This window comes from Schistocerca gregaria, chromosome 8, assembly GCF_023897955.1.
Source record: "Schistocerca gregaria isolate iqSchGreg1 chromosome 8, iqSchGreg1.2, whole genome shotgun sequence".
Classification (NCBI taxonomy): domain Eukaryota; kingdom Metazoa; phylum Arthropoda; class Insecta; order Orthoptera; family Acrididae; genus Schistocerca; species Schistocerca gregaria.
In genome coordinates this window covers 210,630,136-210,651,089 of record NC_064927.1, presented here as the reverse complement: position 1 = coordinate 210,651,089, position 20,954 = coordinate 210,630,136, and the positions used below count along the sequence as shown (strand labels likewise).

The following is a 20,954-nucleotide window of genomic DNA, read 5'->3' as shown; positions in this document are numbered from 1 at the left end:
CTCATATAAAAACAAATACCAGGCACTAATACAACTGCAAAATGTGATTTACCCAACATAATACCTCTATCATCCCACTATTCTCATTTCCTGTGCTGTTGGCCAAACCCATCCCACATCCTACCAACTCCTTTGGTACCAACGCAGAGTTTTGTATATGGATGAGTCATAGAATATGTATTGGATTGTAAATCCAAATGTTCAGGGTTCAGCCCTCATACAGTTGTATTTTTCTGTCACTTATCAATCCTTTCAACACTGCCAATAATTTGTAAATGCAAAAATGCCAAGTTTGAGTATGGTTAGTGATCTATCATAACCTGTAAGTCCCATAACTTTACCCCTATGTGGACACAAGTTAATCAACTATAGAGCAACATAGAGATCAAGCTAAACTGCAGAGAATTTTTCTTAATACCAGGACACATTCCATGCTGTTTAGGTCATCATCCCTGTCCCAAAACACAACACACTATCGTCACAGTTTGTCGTAACAACTAATACAACAGTACAGCAGCCATCTGCTATTCTCTTCCCCATCTATGTCTTCTCAGATTCCTCCCTACACTGCTTTTACACTAGTACATTTCTCAACAAAACATATTTTTGTTGATATTGCCAACTTTTTAATGAATGGTATGAATCATACATTCTAATAGTTTTCGTTTTCTTCATATTTGTCAGTCTTTACCTGTCACAAGTGTGTAAAATTGCCATAGTAATTTCAATGAGCTCTTAAATTTTGTGAGTTATTTTATCATTAGACAACTGTGGTAAACAGGATATAAATAAAGGATATAAATTGGTGTGCAAAATAAAATAAAAATACCTTCGTAACATTTTGATGACTTCATTAAAAAATACTTACAAAATGGAAACACAATTTTTTTTTAAATATAAACTATTAAAGTACAAATAGAAAACTTCTCAAACCACAATGCAACAAAGATAATTACTTCATTAAAATATATACATATATAACAATTAGCTTCACAATTACAAATCTGGTCACGGAAATGACTTGCAGTTAATATGCTTCAAATATTGAGCAATATAGGCAGATTATAATAATTTCCCTATGTACACACACTCACACAAACATACTTGGAACAACGTCTCATTCCTCTTGTACTCAACCATATTCTTTCACTCATACAGTCCATTTTTCTCTGTAATAAACTCAAGCAGAAATACTGATAAACATGAGTAATGCAGACAAGTTAAGTTATTTGTGATGTCCCCTCTTATTTCACACCTTTTAGTGTCAAAAAGACTACTTTTCATGCCTTATTCTGAGGCAGCCTGTTATTATAAATGCTACTGTAACATTTCAGAATGTTTTTGAGGGCAAAATATTTCTTACTCAGCGTATGTACAAATAGAAGAACAGGTGTTAAATAAGATATATTTTAAATTATATATATATATTTATTTATTTATTTATTTATGAGCACAACACTTAGCAAATTATGATCACTTTCACTTCGTTCTGGGAAACTTATCTTTTTTGTTTTTATAAGTCATGAGAATTGGCACAGGTTCCCACTCATTTATAATTGTTCTAGACTGATGATTTTTAAAACAGTGTGATGGCATAGTGGGAAAACAATGGACTCCAGACAGGCAAAGATTTAGGCTGAAATCCTTAATGCAGCCACTGTAATGTTTCTGTTCATATACAATCAAAATCACTGCCATAGTTTCATTCTGTTCCTTTTCCATCCCCTTCAACAACATACTGTGCCAAGTTTCAAATTTTACCGAACTTTGCCAAAGTGAAGGATTCACAGCATAGCAAACAATGCAAAGGAGTCACTCTCAATCTATATGCCATGATAAATTAGTTATGAGGTTACAGCATTCTCTCTCCTCTCTAGAAGCCTGAAGGGAGTATATACAAAAAACAATTAACAGGTTTAGTAACCATACATAAAATTTTATGGTACCTTACAGAAATCATTTTTCCCAATACAGAGAATTATATTCTCTGACTGAAAACAATACGTTTAAAATAATGACAACATATGTCTTTCTCCTTCCTACATTTTTCCCTTTCTCTTTTTACATGAACACAAAATGGTCATGCAAACTAGTAAAGCTTAATTTTACATGTCTTACATGCATATTTATTTTCAAATTGTCCTTGTATAATAAAGTCTTAACTTCTCAGTCACCTCTGATGTCACCATATTCACTTGAAAAAATTAAAATCATAAAAATTACATGACTTCGAATGAATTAAATATTTTGTAACAGGTACTGTCAGTGCAGAACTTTTACAGTCTTACATGTGAAATTTAGATATTCGTGTGTGATTTTTACTATGCAAGAGATGTGAATGTAGCTCTGTTAATGAAAATTAAAAATAAAAATAAATATAACTGAATATTGGTTCAAGAGTTTACAAACATACTGCAGCCATAGATTGTCATAAGTATGATGTTATAGTCAAAAACAAAAAGAATGTTAAAAAAAGAGAAGTTTCTTCTTGAGATTGACAAAGATGAAGGAAAAACATGTCTATCATCACTGGACATTTTTAGTTATTTGTGTATAAATTGACAATGTCCTAAACTAAATGAACAAACACAAACACTGAATTTCAACATAAACTTAGTTCTTTGCAACTTGTCAAACAGCTTTCCACATCAATAATGTGTTAGCAGTATTGTTTAGCTATAAGTAAAGTCAAACCAATAAAGCTGCAAAATAACCATATTTACTGCACAGAAGTTTGAAATTACAACAGAAAATAAAAAAATGATAAAATTTAATTTTCTGAGATAATACAATGTGGGAAGGAGCACCAAAAAAAATAAGTGTAAAACATTGCAAAAACAGTTACGAGAGGGACTCACTTTTAATGCAGGAATCACAATGCCACACCCCACAGAAAATAATAGAAAAGAAATGGAAGAGAAACAGACAAGATCTGAAATTCTAATGACATAAACAGGGACCAGAAAAAATTGCATTTTGCAATAAATGCAAGATAGATACAAATGCTGCCTCAAAATACAAAAAAAGAAAAAACACAAAATTACCTAAAAAACACTATTTTATTGAATTACCTAATGGACACTATTTTATTGCAAATTGTATTCAGATGAACTATTTCATGAGAGATAGTTTGAAATAGCTTTATTTTCTGCATATAAATATCGAAAATGTAACCAGTTTTCAGTTACTGCTATTGTACACCATCTCATGAAGTTAAACTTCAAAAGATGATGTGCGTAACAACCTGTTTGCCAAATCAAAAGTGTACAAATGCAACGACATATCAACGCACTGAATGTTCTGATGCCTTGACAACTGCAAGTAGTTGAATTGTCTATTATAGATACACACTGCATAAAGCAATGTAGTGCTCAGCCATGAGATCTATCGTTTTATAACAAAGAAATGCATACATCTTCAGCTGAAAAGATGGTATAATCTGGACACTTTTAACATGGCAAATTAGGTGGTGGCTGTTTTGACCTGTGGTTGCATCAAATACTGCTAGAGGTCAGGCCATATCTACATCATTAACAATACTCAGGAAACCTCAGCAAGCAATAGCATGGTAGCTGCCCCTGAAGTGTTTATGTTGTGCATTGCTCATTTTTTTTTTTTATTTTGAAATAAGTGAGTGACTAATGCTAGTTCATCATTGATTTTGATTATGACCCTTATAACACCAAAAAAGATTGGTGATCCCTGTGAGAATATACCAGTCCTGCTGTAGGCTTCGCTCTGTGAAAGGGAGGCAGACTTGTTTCCCTGCACCACTCCTTCTCCTGTGGCAGCCAAAATTATAGTTTGTTAACACTACGGCCACCTGCCATTATAGCCTATAGTGTCCACACATTGTGCTATAGAAACTGGAAAAAAAATCTGTAACATTTTTCAACTGCTTCGAAATTCTCCCCCGACATTGAAATATAGCATCCTATGTTTGGTTCTACTTATACACTAAATGCCTTCTCAGTTCTGTCTGTAGTGTTGTCAAGCACGCCATATGACCATGAATGCCCATCAACGGTTGGAATTAACAGGCTGCACATTCTGCAATCATCAAATTGGGTAGGAAAAGACAAATCATGTCCAAAAACATCTTAAACTGGAGACGCATTCAGTTCACCAGTGGGGAAATGCTAGAGTTTTTCAACAGAACAACCACTTTTGAAAGCTTAAATAAAGTCGAACAAAGAAAACAAAAGGACATTTTGAAAGGAAAGGTGTTGAAGATTTTGCAAAAGCAAACATTCTAGTCAAAAAGTTCCCAATCAGAACTTTTTTACACAGTCATTTTCTAAGAACTAAGGCTCTGTTTGTCTCCTCTCATGTAGTGTGACAATCTTTCCAATGTTTGCATCTCACTTAAAAAAATAGATGCTACATTTATTTTCTGGTCCCAAATCATAAACTGCAGACAAGAAAACAGTTGACAAAATGTTGAACAGCAGTGATAGAAGTTCCAAAGGAAAATATAAAATAAATCAGCAAAGGCAAATGAAACGAGAGAGAACATAAAACAAAAGAAAAGGACAACAATTTTGAATATGTGTTATTTTTTTAGTAATCCCAACCTAGTATGAACTCATGACAAAATGAATTCTTAATATCTGTGAGGTTAAGCATGTTCTGGTAGTCACTACTACAAGACAAAGACCGAACAGTACAAGTAAATTCTGGCATGAAAACACACACACACACACACACACAATCTGCATAAAGACAAACATTTGTGACTAAACCATCTTGATGTAAAGTCAGAATTAGTGATGTACAACAATAGTGCACATTTCACATAAATGGTACATCATCTCGATTATTTTCATACTGGAGTTAATCTACATTACAAACATCTGCCTTCTTCACGTACAGAGTTAACTTTGAAGCCTCATACTTTGCACAGCAAAACACAGACAAAAACAATCAGAACATTCCTCCATAGACCATCACTTTTACATTGACAGCAATGGAAATTTTACTAAGTGTAAAATTATGGCAAGATACATTAACCACAAAATTGTGATAAAAAAAGTGGAATTATATGAGAAGACAGCAGTGAGGTGAAAACTGTATATCACCATATTCCTAACAAGACTTCTCTCTCTCTCTCTCTCTCTCTCTCTCTCTCTCTCTCTCTGTGTCACACACACACACACACACACACACACACACACACACAAACAAAATAAATTTAATGGCAGCTGGAGTAAAACTTCTTCGTAGACCATTCTTTCTATAGACTTGTCATAGCTGGTGGTCGAGCATATGCTTTCGGTATGAAACCGTACTTGCGAGTTTTTGGAGCATATGCCCACAGCCAACCATCCACTGTCTGATTATTGAGGTCTGCATATATCCAATCACCACGTCGAACTGATAAGTCATCAGGAGCTTGAGCCTAAAAAAAAATCAGAACATAGGTTATGAGAATACTGACAATGTTTTTTGTTTATTAATGAATGCAGAAATAAGTGCATGGGTGCATTTCTGAAAGTACAATGCATTTGCTACATAACTGCAATTCAGCGGCTGATGTTTTTGAACACACAGGTAAAACAGTTAAGAGAAAAGATGTTGCACATCAAGACACCATTAAGCTTTTATTTGTCTCAGGTAACATTGCCGGCACAACAACAGGAAAAGCTATAACATGTGTCACATTGAATGGCACTCCAGTTTTGAAACATTTTGGCTGTCCCCTCTACTAATGCCACACACCAAATAAGGCAGTCTTCCTAAAGCCACCTTGTCATGACTAGCAGTAAATGATGGCGTACTTCAGTGATGATTTAATTTCATTCATTGCTGTGTGTTGTAAACTTTCTAAGATTTCACAGCGTAAAAACTGTATCACCCCTCTGTCACCATGCATAACCAAATTTCATCCACTCCACAGTTGTTTATTACTCTCTCTGCCTGTGCAGATGTGCCTTCATACGTGACTTGTACTATAGTAAAGTTGTCTAGGTAACATCCATGGAAAACTTTATTTTTGACAGACACACATAATGTGTGCTCACGGAGGAAGAGGTAGATAACACAAATTGTCTTTATTACAAATTAGTAAATTACAGTTACGGCTATCCAACTCCAAAAGATAAAACAATGTATCAGAAATAGTTCTGAATGAGGTCTGCAGCATTAGTACTGCCGACTGAACTATCCAAAGAGGACTAGCAACCTGTCAACCTGTCCTCATAGCTCCACTTCAAAATTTAGGAGATGGGGTACTAGTGGAAGTGGAGCTGAGAGAGCAGGTCATGCTTGAGTCATGCTTTGATATCTCAGCTGGTAGAGCATTTGTCTACAAAAGGCAAGGGTCCCAGACACCAGTTCCAGTCCAGCACACAGCATTAATCTGTCAGAGAGCTTTAACGCAGAATTTATGTGATGGGGGTTTACAAGATACTTCGGTCTCAATACAGGAAATCACAACATACAACCACCTGCATAAAGATAAATTTTCAGTTCATTTCAGTAGACTACCCTGTGTCTCCAATTGTGAATCAGACAATGTGATCTGCATTCAGTCTGTCTACATGTCTCGAAGGAGCACTTCAAGCTTGGACCGTACAGACAGTGTCACTTTACGGCAAGAAAGATTGTAAACATGTTCATTATGAACAGAACAAACTTCTCAGCACTGTGATACACAAAAAAGCTGAGCTAATGGATACATGGAATGGGGACCCAACTCAATGGACAAGGTTCTCCTCACTGTTTGTAGTATTTATCTGGTGTCTGATGGTCACACAAGTGTGGAGGTAACAATATACATCCCAGGCAGATAGTCCCTTGGATTCAACAGGGAGGTGCAACCATTACTTATACTTAGTATGTTCAAACACTGCTGTGTTACAGATTCAGGATGAACACAGCAAATATTGTGTTTCTTGCAGTTCAAATAATTTCAAGCCAATCGAAATAATAGATATCACAAAAAGGTACACAGGGTGTATACAAAGACAATGAAAAAAAAAATCCCGGATTTCCAGACTAAAAGTACACTTTCTCCTGGTTGAAAACACACTTTTCCCTCATAAGTGACTGTATATTTTCCCTCCAAACTGTAAAACTTATCAATCTTTTGAATTGTTATGGTTTTATACATGGACGTAGAATTTCCCGGCACTTTAGAAAATAAAATTCAGGGGAAAAAAAAACACATTTTGGAAAGATCTTTGATGAGAAGCAACACGTACCCTGCATATTTTCATATTACGAAAGCATAAATTCTAATTCCACCAAAAACCGCATGTTACTTTCCCAAGCATTGAAATCGAGATTGTGATGCACTTTGGTAAGCCAGTCATAGCTCGTGTCATGTGATCTCACCAGCCAATAACAGCGGTTATTCAGGACACGTGATGTAGTCAGCCAATCAGCCACATCGCTGTTAAATAGCGCGAACACACAAACAAACAAGAAAAGTTAATGGTTTAAATTGGTATACATACAGTTACTACAAGAAAAGCAAAGCTTTCACATATAATGTTGGTCTCTAAGGTTAATAAGCTGCAAGAGAAGCGAAGCTTCCACATATAACGTTGATCTTTTTGCACGTGCTACACTTTAAGATACATCGCACAAATGTGCTAGTAAAATTTTTAATACCGACATAAATGTCTCATCATCAAAGAGTTGATTTTTAAATGAGAGTCAAACACTGTTTGATTTTTCGAAATGCATTGTACATTCTCACACATAGTTCAATTTACGTAAAAGGAAATTTACTTTGAAAGTAACGCTTTTCAAATTATCAGTCGCAATATTTTCCCGCGACCTCTTAGAAATAGGTTTGTTTCAGCAGTTGCCAGAGAGTCAGATGACAGGTGCCATCACACTTACGCAACTATGACGATGTAGGAGGCTCGTATGTTCGTAATTGTAAAACATTAAAACATTTTAAATTATGTCATCAAAGAAACAAGACATTAGAGGATACCCCAAGAGCATCAGAATGTGCACATTTAAAGTGCATACTTATAGAGCACATTCATATGTCCAGATTCCTAATGAACAAGTCTTCAGCCTGATATTATAAGCTTTTCAGTGTGGCTTTCGGGATGTAAATTTTCTTGGAGTACCACTACTGTGTTATCTCATGTTTGGTTCTTTATTATGGCTTAATGCCACACGTGCTAGAAGATGAAAATGTGCACTTGAAATGCAGCGAACAGTTGGAATTAAACACTTCATTTCAAATACATGGTCTGTCTCAGCAGAAAAGATTAATAAAAGCCAAATTTCTTTAGCAAACCAACAAAAACAACTTCACTGTTCTGCAAGGGGATTAATGCTCAGCTGTCAGAAAGGTGGAAATAAAATAAAATCTGAAACTAACAACAAATTTTTGGTTTCCGTAATTATGTGAATGTATTTTAATTCACTTGATAGCTTCCGGCCACTGATATGCGTTTTGTTTTCATTTGACGCGAGAGCATTAACGACAAGGAAGCAGCAAGATCATGAAATAATGTAAACAGGGGTTACGTGGAGACTTCTCCACTGTAACTCATACTGCTCTGCGCATCAGCCCTGGATCTATGATAGTTCCGAACTGGGACAATATTTGAATGCGCCCCCCCTCCCCCCCCAACACTGCCCCCCTCCTCCCAACCCCAAGCGTTTGAGGTAGTAATTTTTTTTTATATCGGATTTTCCAAAACATGTTCATTTTATAGCGCACATCTTTCTGCAGAATCTGATACATAAAACATGTGTTCGAGAAAATGTAAGACATGTTATTTGATCTTAAGTGTGCCAACATGCAGCGCCACGCCTCTTCACACTGTAATCTTCAATCGCACGTCACTGTATTTTGCTCTGTGGAATTGAAACTTTTGTATATTTTGCAATGGATGCTTTCAAACTATATACAGGACAGTGGAAATTAAAATGTCCTCTGGTGCCTCTCCTGCTTCCACTCGGCTCGTGTGACAATCTGCCTCCACCCCTCTCTCTCAATCTCTCTCCCTCAATCTCTCCTTAAAAAAAAAAAAAAAAAGAATAGGAGGAAGAAGAAGAAGAAGAAGCAGCTTGCAATTAATATTGGATGGGATTACTTGTAATCATGACAACAAGAGCTCTTCGGAAAATTTTCACTCTTTATTGCCTATTAGCTAATAACTTGCAGCCGCGCGGGATTAGCCGAGCGGTCTAAGGTGCTGCAGTCCTGGACTGTGTGGTTGGTCCCGGCGGAGGTTCAAGTCCTCCCTTGGGCATGGGTGTGTGTATGTTTGTCCTTAGGATAATTTAGGTTAAGTGGTGTGTAAGCTTAGGGACTGATGACCTTAGCAGTTAAGTCCCATAAGATTTCACACACATTTGAACATTTTGAACAATAACTTGCATACAATTAAATGTAGGGTACATAAAACCAGTAAAGAAGAGCCAAGCAAGACGGTACACATTTCTTCAATCCTTAGCTCCTAGCATTTTTTTTCTCTCTAATCATGCTACAGCTTTACATGGTGTGCTTTCCTTTCTGCGAAAGAATCTATTACCACATCAAAGTTCATCAAACGTTTTCCACACTGAAAATCAAAATGTCATTGCCTAATGCTGAAAAAGCTGTTAAAACAATTAGCACCCAAGACTGGTGTGGTTTCTCAAACTGATTACATCCATTTTGTCACTGTCTGCTCGATAAAACAAAATAGGCCTTGCAGCAATTTTAACACACACCTAATAAACGAGACTGTTTTGACACAAAAGGTCATTTTTATAACATGACAGAATATAATTCACGAAGTACCAATATCAAATGACTTTTAGGCCTACTGTGAGCAAAAAGCTTTATGTTAGAAAATAGTTTCACATTTCATTCATATGCTCCAGTTTCTCAAGCATGAGATAGAAAAGCAGTAGTACGAAATTTTATATAAATTTGGAATTGTGATATTCTTCCATAATTTGTGTGATGTCCCCGTTTCTTCTCCTTCCTCATTCTAACAATCAATCTTATCACTAATTCTGTAACTATTCCTGCCATTGACAAAACTTATTCGCCGGTTAACTTCACTAAACCTGTCAGAATCATCAGTTTCATTATCCTGCGATTATCTTCCGGATAGGCTTTGTTAAATGTTCATAGAACACATTTTCTGCACTGCTTCCAGAACAGAACTAGTCTGGGACTGTACAACTGGCCCTTACTAGTGTAGCGATCTGGCCAAAAATTTTCTGTCAAAATTTCATTTTCTTGGCTACACTGAGAAGATAATACTAAATCTTTCTTACCTGTTATTCCTGTTAGTCATTTATTTCCACTCTGGTAGTCTGAATCTATGGATTTCGCTAGTAAATATAAAAACGCTGATCATACGCAAACCCAATCAGCCACGTAATCAGACAGCAATTGGCATTCATCCGCTCGGCTTTATTCCGTTCAGCTCGCATAGCCCCGTCCCCTTTTGTGCGTAGGAAAGTTTATTTCTAGATATGACGAGAACTCCCCTGACAGACATCACGTACATTATGCATGCATTCAAAAATCAACTTATGATTCATTCAGAAATCAAGTTAGAAGGTGTTCAAAAATGTTAAAAAGACAACATGGATGCATTCAAATTCATATGAATAATAGACAGACAAACGTGCATTAGATGCTACACGCTTTGTCAAACAAGTTTTTCTTTCATCAAGAATATGATGACTAAGCCACCCTCCCCCCCCCCCCCCCCCCCGGAAATGCCACAAGTGCCAGATACCTCGGTTAGCCCCCCACCCCTCCTAGACTCAGCGTATGCGTGAGGCTTGGGTGCGCCAGTAAATTTTTTCCCGATAGCATCTAGGTGCTTACTCCTACTGCTTACACAGCCAACAACCACATTTCTGCAGCCAGAAACGGGAGAAGATACGCAACTCAACTGCGCATGCGCATGACCCTGCTCATAACTGCTATAACGACTCTAATGTAAACAGTTGTGACTCTATGTTCATCGGAAGCAATTTGTTGTTATGAAGCATTGCATTGCCTTCCTAAAGCCTTTGACACATTTTGCTGCTGGCAGAAGCTTGTATGTATGAGTATTGTGTTTTGTTGTTGTATATGGCGCATTTCCTTTGCAATTTAAGTTTTATTCTTTTTTTTTTCCTCTCTCTCTCGTTCATCTTTTATTGGTGCAGTATTATTTTGCAGTAGTGGGATATAGTAATATCCTTTGTTAGACTATCGGTTCTTACCCGTCAAAATTACAAAAATTTAACTGAAAACTAAAACAATGGAAAATTCCTGGATTCGAAGAAATTCCCAGGTTTCTCCCGGGTGAAAAAATTCCCGGGTTTTTCCCGGATCTCCCTGTTGTCCTAGGTCATATACACCCTGGTACAGTAGTTAAACAAAATAGAATTTTTCACATAACATAGGCCAAGGAAGAAATATTTTGAGGTTATTTTTTGCTAGGCTAATGTTAAACTCATGGTTTTTTGGGCATAACAATTGTCTGTCCATTGGCTCATATTTGCTTTTTCTCTTCCTCTTAACACATCTAATACAGCTTTTTCTCTAAGGAACTGTATGTTGTACATCTTGGTGTACTAACTGACTGTTCAAAAAGTTATTCTAATTTGCTGAACACGGGTTAACACAGAAATATAATGTGGATCCTATCGTTGCCTAAGAACTCAGTAACAATCTTCATAAATAATACCCACAAACATCTCATTCATTGTCATTTTCCATTCAAAGCCAAGATTTTTCAAATGTGGAGCCCAACACACCTTCTTTTCATTTGATTCTGATACATGCAACGATTTTTTGCAGAGATATTTGAAATATACTACATGTTTAGATATGGCTTTCAATAAATTGTTTCATCAGGTACAACTTAACAACTGAAGATGGTAACAGATTTCCCCCACTCCCCCCCGGAGGTTCTTACATGAAACATTCTGATCTCTAGGGTTCAAAGACTTTGTTGCAGGCCAGTTTATTCTGGACCTATGTTGATACCTTACCCTATTAACCCATTGACATAAGAAATATTCTAAACAGTATAAGACGCACATATCTATTAAATTACTATATAATGCATTTTTTAATTATTGTGAAAATAGGTGGGTCATGAAGCTTTTTTGTTGTCATATTAGATTCAACTTACTAAAAACCAGAAGAATCTTTTATTTAAGAAAGTTTTTAGCTATTGAAAAATCAGTGAAGTGAACTCTTTATCAACTCAGCATAATATTATATACATATGCATATAATTAAAACATTCACACATTCTCCACACTTACAGCACTTTCCATGCTACTACTAACCTTGTAGTCGTAAAGCATTACAAGTTCAGTACCATGATAACGTAAGTCATCATTTGACTGTGATGCGAGTAGATGTGCATTGCTTTGTGATGCAAAATTGTTGTTCACATTTTGATTATTACTCTGATTCAGATGCCCTGCAAGAAGAGTAGGAAAACAACCAAGTTATTATACATTGCACCAGTCTTCATTTACAATTAGGTTCAGTTCAACTGAGCAGTTAAAAACAGTTCCAAGTTACAAGAGACATGTAAAAAATTGTTCTGCATGGCAACAGAGGGGCAAAACATGCAAGAAATTACAGTCTACTGACATTGAGAGCTTATGTTACTAACAGAATGTTAACGAATACCTTTAGAAGAAAGCTCACCTTGTACTATGTGGGCTGGATAGACAAACCCACTAGGCACAAAACCTTCCTGTCCATCGCTCCTGACTATCCAGTACCAATCAGGATCCTCTCGATTTAAAACGGTCACGAATTCACCACGTTCCACACTAACATCATTTTCATCACGTGCTATGAACGTATAGAGCACAATATATCTGCCAGATGGATCCTGCATGAACATATTCATTACACAGTCTCATTAGCACAGTGAAGACACACTTTATCCACAGTAAATGTAAAATATATCAGCAGTAATAAACAAGTAGGCGCACAACATTAAAGAAAGGAAGTGCATATGCACGTTCAAAAGCATGTGTGTGCCCCCCCCCCCCCTTTCCCCAATCTCTCTCTCTCTCTCTCTCTCTCTCTCTCTCTCACACACACACACACACACACACACACACACACACACACACTCTTACTAACTTTTCTGGTATCAAAAAAAATCTTTTACAGGGTGGGCCACATTTAGCTTGGGATATCTATTCTCTTCCTCCACCTTCCAGAATACCCCAAGTCCTTTCCTACATGAAAAAAAGGAACTCTAGGTCCCAAAGCTGAGGGTGTTATCTGTTTTCTTTGCTGTGCAGTAAGTGGCATATCCTACGTGTCTTTCTTTCTTTCTCCCTCTCTAAGAGGGCCACTTCATTAACTGATAAAACTTCGTTCCCTACAAGAATCACATTTCAACTTAAGTTATTTTACAGTCAAACCAAGGATGTAGTTTGCAGTAAGTACTGGGATATGAAGAAGCTTGCACAGGATAGAGTAGCATGGAGAGCTGCATCAAACCAGTCTCAGGACTGAAAACAACAACAGTCAAACCATTTCATTTATTTCCACTTACTTTGAACATTCAATATTGATGTAGTTTTCCAGTTCTGTTTGAGATTTGGTTGATTACTAAGAAAACTACTCACACAGTACTACATAAAAGATGTGAAGGCTTAACCAAACATAAAACACCATACCATTATAAACAGCAGAAGCTATAGTTAAAACTGCACTTGCAATCAAATGCGTGTTTTCAAATGAAAGTAATAGTTTCTCCTGTGAATCAGAATATTTAGGGTTAATACGGAGTGTAAAGTAAATTATTAACTAGAGATATTTTACACAGTCCACTGCAAGTACATTGCTTTGGTTAGTATGTCATGTGCAATTCTGTTGATATTTTCTGCAGCAGGGATGCCAATAATAATATTACAGTACAGTTTCATTCTGCAGCAGAGCATGCACTGATTTGAAACTTACTGACACACTAAAACTGTTTGGCAGATCCGGGACTCTAACCTGAGACCTTTGCCTGTTGCACGTAAGTGCTCTAGAGCACCTGTCAGCAAAAGGCAAAGATCCCAAATTCAAGTTCCAGTCTGGCTCACAGTTTTAACCTGCCAGGGAGTCTCAAGAATGACACTGAATACCTTCAATGCACATTACTATTGAGTATTTTGGCAGACTACAAGATGAAAATACCCAAACAAATGATAAATCACAGCTCCTTAGAACAACACTGAGAATTTATTTGTGTCTTCTGTATGTATATTTTACAATTACTGGCAAGTAAAAAATGTGTTTGTTTAAGTCAATTGTGAAGTATTGTTAATACACATACCTTAAAAAATGGATGCACATCTGGTTGTGATGAAGACACACTATGCAGTGAAGCTTGAGAGCTTGTTATATTAAGTTGCTGTGTAGCACCTGTATTTTTTTTGTTCCCGTAACTCTCGCAGTCTGAAATGTCGGCACCTATAATGGTACATCACATCAGAAATTCATGACCAACTTTCATCACATATAAGGGTAGAAGACAATTTGGGGGAAGGGGGAGGGGGCAGAGAAGGATAGATTGCTACACCAAATAGTGGTGACACTACATCACAGACAGGCACAACAAGGGAATGCTAAAAACGTAAGCTTTTGGCCAAAAAGCCTTCTTTTGAATGAAAGATCATACGCATACAAATTCACGCAATAGCAACTCACAAACACATGATGACCACTGTCTCTGGTTGCCAATGCTGGACTATGAGCAACAGCACATGATGGAAGAGGAAACCTGGGTCATGGGGGTAATGAAGAGGCTGGGGCAGGAAAGGGGAGAGGACAGGGACAAAATGGGGAGAGGCTAGGGCATTAGGGCAGCTAGGCACAGTGATTAGACAAAGGACAGGCAGGGGGTGGTTGTGGGAAAGGAGGGAAGTAAAAAAACTATGAGTGCACTGGTGGAATAGAAGACTGTGTAGTGCTGGAGTGGGAAAAGGGAAAAGAACAAGTGGGTACTCTCGTTCTCCACCAGCATTCTGTCTCTTGTCATGACTTGGAATGTCGTACCTCATATCCTTCCCACTGTGATACTCCGCCACTCACTGAACCTACACAAGATCTTCATCCATCCCTAAACTACTCCTGCTCCCAACTCCTTGCCTCATGCCTCATATACCTCTGAAGTGCTTAACAGCACAACAATTTTTTCGGACTTCTTCCCAAGGGGGATCCTAACTCATATAATTAAGGTCATTCCATGCCAAAAAATGCAATAATTCATAAATTTGTAACCCTCTATCTCAGATATTTACAAAACTTTGCACATTTGCTTATACTTAACATGGGAACTTCTGAAAAACCGTTTCGGTATCAGACTACAACTTTATTTTATATGAAATTTTAAATGTAATGATATTCTGATAAGTGGACTATGCAAGAATTCAATGCAAAATGGTACTTATCTACATAAATGCCCATAACTCAGGTGTTTATTAAGCTTCAAATTTGGATTTTTTTTATGTTAAGTAAGGCATATAGTTAACAGATATCCAGTAATTGAAGCAGTTAAGTCACAAAGAAAATATTTTAAAAATATTAATGTGTATCAATTTTCAATTTCAGAAAAATTGTGAGGGTGTGGGAAAATGCTTCTATCACATTTCTCCAATTCGCTGGGAACCCAATTTTGGTCTTAAATAATCCCCTAGATTGTAAGCTTCCTAATAAAATAAAATAATAATACATCTACTGCAAATTGACACACACATCTGAAATCAAAATACTTTTTCTGTAATGGAAAAGGGTCATTTTAAGTTACTTCCTGCACTCACTGTCACTACCTCAGATGCAAGGGTGTCAAATTAGCATATTTAAGTATAACTCATTCTAGGCACCCAAGTTAACTTTCAGTACAAAAATTTATTTCCTTTCATTTGACTTCTTCAGCAATTTTTTTAAAGCCTATAATATATATGGTTTGTGTTTTCAGTCAATCACATGTTCACAGTAATAAAAATGTGTTCTTAGACAGCAGTAGCTTGTTTGATACCTTTGTAGGCATGAAAACAATGCAACAATTTATGGAAATTCACTGTTGAAAATAACTGGCATGCAACAATTAGTCCATTTGGCCTCAGCTGCTCTTTGTCTTTCTGTGAGATAGGTCACATCTGTTTGTGGTCCGGCCGTATCATTCCACTTTAAAACATGAATCCATGCTCAGTTAATTGCAATGGAAAATGAGAATTCATGCACTGTTGGAAAATTATTAAAAACACCATGTCATTTGACAACATATACCTTAGTAAAAACTCTAAAAAATAGAAGAGCTGAGTGAAGACCTACGTGATTTGATATTGGTGCGATCCAATATAAGCTTTCCACAAGATCCAGAAAGTGCTACTATATGTGGACATCACAGATACCACTACTAAAAAGGTTTTAAAAGTCATCAAAGAACTTGCTGTGATATTTTCAAAAAGTACAGAAAAACTGTTAAAAATCTTTGAGATCAGTTTGCTTGTCTTTGTTTAAAACATTAAGTGATAAAAGAATGTGTAAAAACTGCCCAAAAGCAGTGTGCAACATGTCATAAGATTGATGAACAGAAAACCGATATCAGTGGTAGAAATGAAAGTGATGCAGATGACCTGGAGGTGACATTTCACGAATCAGTACTAAAAAGTGAAAGTATTGATGGTGCAAATAAAACTTTACATGATTTGGTGATGGGCTGCTCTCCCTTAAAATGTCACTCTGTTTCAAATCACAGCAAGGCTTCAAATGGCAAAAAGAAGCTAGAAAAAGTGAAGCATGTTCTGGAAAGAAAAGTGTGCAGGACATTAGATTGCAGTACTGAAGACTATGACCATAGAGAAGAAAAATCGGATGACGAAATTCTTAAGAAAGCCAAAGATTTGAGGTTATGATACTGTTAATGAAGGAAAAATTGGCTAGTGTAAAAATGCCTGATAAAATTCAAATTTTAACTTTAGTTCCATCCTCTTGGTCAACAGAAAACATAATGTCAAAATTGAATGTTACTGAGTATGTGGTCTGACAAGCAAGAAAACTGAAAACAAAACTGTATATTTTATCAATTCCTAAAACAAATGGGGGAAAGTTATTGCTAATAAAGTGGTAAAGATTGTCACTAATTTTTACCAAAATGATGGATATCCTTGAAAGTTACCAGGAGAAAAGACAAATTTAGCATTCAGAATAATGTGTATATGCAAAAAAAAGACTCCTCCTTTGCAACTTAAGAGAGCTGTACTCTTGTTTTAAATGGGAGAATCCAAACATTAACTTTGGTCTTTCTAAATTTTGTTTGCTAAGACCGAAGTGGTGTATGTTAGCTGGTGCTGCTGGCACTCATTCATAGAGAGAGAGAGAGAGAGAGAGAGAGAGAGAGAATGTGTGTGGGTGTGGGTGTGTGTGTGTGTGTGTGTGTGTGTGTGTGTGTGTGTGTGTGTGTGTGTGTGTGTGTTTGAGGTTTACGGGCGCTAAACAGCGTGGTCATCAGCGCCCAAGCGCATAGAAACAGGAACACAGGCGGTGAAGGGACGAAGACGGACGCCGAACAAGGAGAACGGCTAAAAGACACAGGCCTAACGCAGTTCCAAATGCGCACATACAGAGGCAAAACAAGAGGAGAAGAAACACACTAAAAAAGGAAAGGAAACACAAGGAAAAGAGAATAGATACCGAAGTGAAAGAAGGAGGTAATCGTGACTGGCGGACCTCTTACCTAAAAACTGGGTGAGCCAGTCACCCAGCAGCACATTAAAACCTTCTCCCTAAAATCCGAGGCAACAGATTGGACAGGACACAAAACCGTAAAACCTTAACCACAGTCGCTGCGTCGTCTTGCAAAATAGAGGGCAAATCCGGTGGCAAGGAAACCACCGCCCTCTGGTCAGAGAATAAAAGACAGTCAAGTAAAATGTGGCGGACAGTAATCTGGACGCCACAAGCACTGCAGATTGGGGGGTCCTCCCGCCGGAGTAAAAAACCATGCGTGAAGGGACTGTGTCCAATGCGGAGGCGAGTGAGGAGGACCTCATCCCGCCTGTATGACTGGTAGGACGTACGCCATGGTCGCGTAGTGGCCTTTACCAGACGCAGCTTATTGTCAGAAACTGCCAACCACTCCTCTTCCCATTGATGCATAACACGAAAACGCAAAAGGGAGGTTACAGCATGGAGGGGGACGGCACATTCAACAACGTGAGGGAGGGAACATGCATCTTTGGCAGCCACATCCGCCAGTTCGTTGCCCCTAATACCCACGTGCCCCGGCACCCAGCAGAAAGAAACCTCCTTCCCCTGCCGTTGCAGGTGGAGTAGGGCATCATGGATGTTCTGGACGACCGTATCCGCTGGGTACAAGTGTTGAATGGTCTGAAGGGCACTCAGGGAGTCAGAACAGATGAGGAACTTAATACTGGGAACACATCTCATCTGCTCCAATGCCCGCAGTATTGCAAATAATTCGGCATCGAGGATGGTAAACACCGCAGGAAGCCGTAACTTGACGACTCGATCAGGGAAAACAACAGCACAACCAACAGTGTCCCCCTGTTTAGAGCCATCTGTGAATACAGGTACATGGTCCGGATGCTGATTTAAAATATCGTAAAATAAGGAGGTAAAAACAAACGCCGGAGTGCAGTTCTTCCGGTTCTCCGACAAGTCTAAAAGGATGCTGGGCCTCTGGAGCAACCAGGGAGGCAGGCGAGTAAAACCTTGTCGTTGGGGGGCCACACGCTCCACACCAAGGGACTCAAGCAAATGCTTGGCACGAATCCCAAATGGTTTTGTTGCCCTGGGACGACTGGAAAAGAGACCTTCCATAGGCGGTCGGGCAACGGTAGGGTACGCAGGGGAGGTAGGACAGGCAAGGAAATGACACACCCGTCGCACCATGAGGAGTTTCCGCCGGATGGCGAGCGGCGGTTCCCCTGCCTCAGCACACAGGCTGGGGATGGGACTGGTACGGAAAGCACCAGTGGCCAGCCTGATACCCTCATGGTGTACTGCGTCAAGGATCTTCAGATACGAAGGCCTTGCTGACCCATACACGGTGCAAGCATAGTCAAGACGCGATCGGACGAAAGCCCTATAAAACTGAAGCAGACGCGCCCGATCTGCTCCCCAGGACCGATGGCTCAGACACTTCAAAATATTCAGTGCCTTCAGGGCCCGCACCTTGAGGTCTTTAAGGTGAGGCAACCACGACAACTTGGAATCAAAAGTGAGGCCCAGGAACCTCACAGTGTCTCTAAAAGGAAGAACGGTGTCCCTCAGACGCAATTCAGGGGAGGTAAAAAGACGCCGAGAACGGTTAAAATGAACACACACAGATTTGTCTGCAGAAAAGGTAAAACCCGTCTTTGCAGTCCATGCCTCTAAGCGCTTTATCGTAAGCTGTAACTGCCGACTAGCACTGACAAGACTGGAGGAAGAACAGAAAACAGCAAAATCGTCCACAAACAAGGAGCATTGGGCAGGACTCCGGATAGTGGACGTGATACTGTTAATAGCAACGGCAAAGAGGGTGACACTTAAAACGCTGCCCTGAGGAACACCATTCTCCTGCACGTACAAATCCGATAGCACATTACCAACCCGATACCGAAAGAGGCGGTGAGAAAGAAAGGACCGAATGAAGATGGGGAGACGGCCACGAAAGCCCCACTCATGGAGTTGATTGAGGATAAGGCGGCGCCAAGTAGTGTCATACGCCTTATTAATGTCAAAGAAGACCCCTAGACAATGCTGGTTACGTAGAAAGGCCTGCTGGATGGCGGCCTCAAGCAGGGTCAAGTTGTCTATAGTGGAACGACATCTCCGAAAGCCACACTGAGAGGGGCTAAGGAGCTGCCTGGTCTCGAGCAGCCAAACCAGGCGGCGGTTGACCATGCGTTCCAACGTCTTCCCAACACAGCTCGTCAAGGCAATACTCCGATAACTACTGGGATGCGTTCGGTCCTTCCCTGGTTTGAGGAGGGGAATCAAAATTGCCTCCCTCCACGAGTCAGGGTACGTGCCAGATAACCATATCATATTGAAACAGTTCAGGAGAACTTCCTTGGATGGCAGCGACAGGTGCCGCAGCATGCTGTACCGGATTTGATCATGACCAGGCCCAGTATCATGAGCCACAGACAGCGCAGAATCCAGTTCCCACATTGTGAAGGGGCAGTTATAGGGTTCAGAATTTAGAGACCGGAAGTCCAAGTGACCCCTTTCGACGGCAGTGCGGTAGCGGCAGAAATCTGGATCACAGTTAATAGTGGCGGTAGATTCCGCAAAATGCATGGCCAGTGTCTGGGCAATGTCTCTCGGCGCCGTGAGGAGACATCCCTGATGCAGCAAAGCCGTGACAGGTAGCTGGCTGAGTTTCCCGGAAATCCTCCTGATGGCTTCCCATACTTTCGTAGAACTAGTGGAGCGAGAGATGGAATTCAAGAACGATTGCCATGACCGTCGTTTGCTCTCTTTAATCACCCGCCGCGCTCTGGCCCTTGCCACTCGAAAGGCCGCAAGATTGTCAGCTGAGGGACGGCACTTGAAGCGGCGCAGTGCTGCACGGCGGGCGCGGATGGCTGAGTGGCACTCAGTGGTCCACCAAGGGACAGGACGCCTCTTGGGATGACCGGATGACCGTGGGATGGACAATTCAGCAGCATGAGAGATCACAGCTGCAACATGGTCTACCCATTCGTGGACGCTGGCACGGTGTTCCAAAACAGCCAGTTGGCTGAAAAGTGTCCAGTCAGCTCTGCAAAGGTGCCACCGGGGCGGCACTGGTAATGCCACAGCCTCATCCAGGAGGCGAATCCAGAGGGGGAAGTGGTCACTAGAATGGAGGTCAGCTGCAGCCTCCCACAGAGCAGAATCCGCGAGTGCAGGAGAGCAAAAGGAAAGGTCAATAGCCGATGACGATCCGGAAGCAGTACAGAAATGAGTGGGAGCACCAGAGTTGAGGAGGCACAGTTCTTCAGACATCATGACGCTTTCCAGA

General features: G+C 39.4%; 1 protein-coding gene across 1 annotated transcript in view; it reads right to left on the bottom strand.

The window, feature by feature from the left end:
• Window positions 1–834: 834 nt before the first annotated feature.
• LOC126284145 (SH3 domain-containing protein Dlish) overlaps window positions 835–20,954 on the bottom strand; it is a 95,226-nt gene continuing 75,106 nt past the window's right edge. Inside the window, exons 4-7 of the mRNA XM_049982863.1 lie at window positions 14,271–14,407; window positions 12,635–12,824; window positions 12,265–12,401; window positions 835–5,398 (exon numbers count right to left, since the gene is read on the bottom strand). Coding sequence (XP_049838820.1) covers window positions 5,234–5,398; window positions 12,265–12,401; window positions 12,635–12,824; window positions 14,271–14,407 — 629 coding nt within the window. The 3' untranslated portion in view covers window positions 835–5,233. The remainder of the gene's footprint in view (window positions 5,399–12,264; window positions 12,402–12,634; window positions 12,825–14,270; window positions 14,408–20,954) is intronic.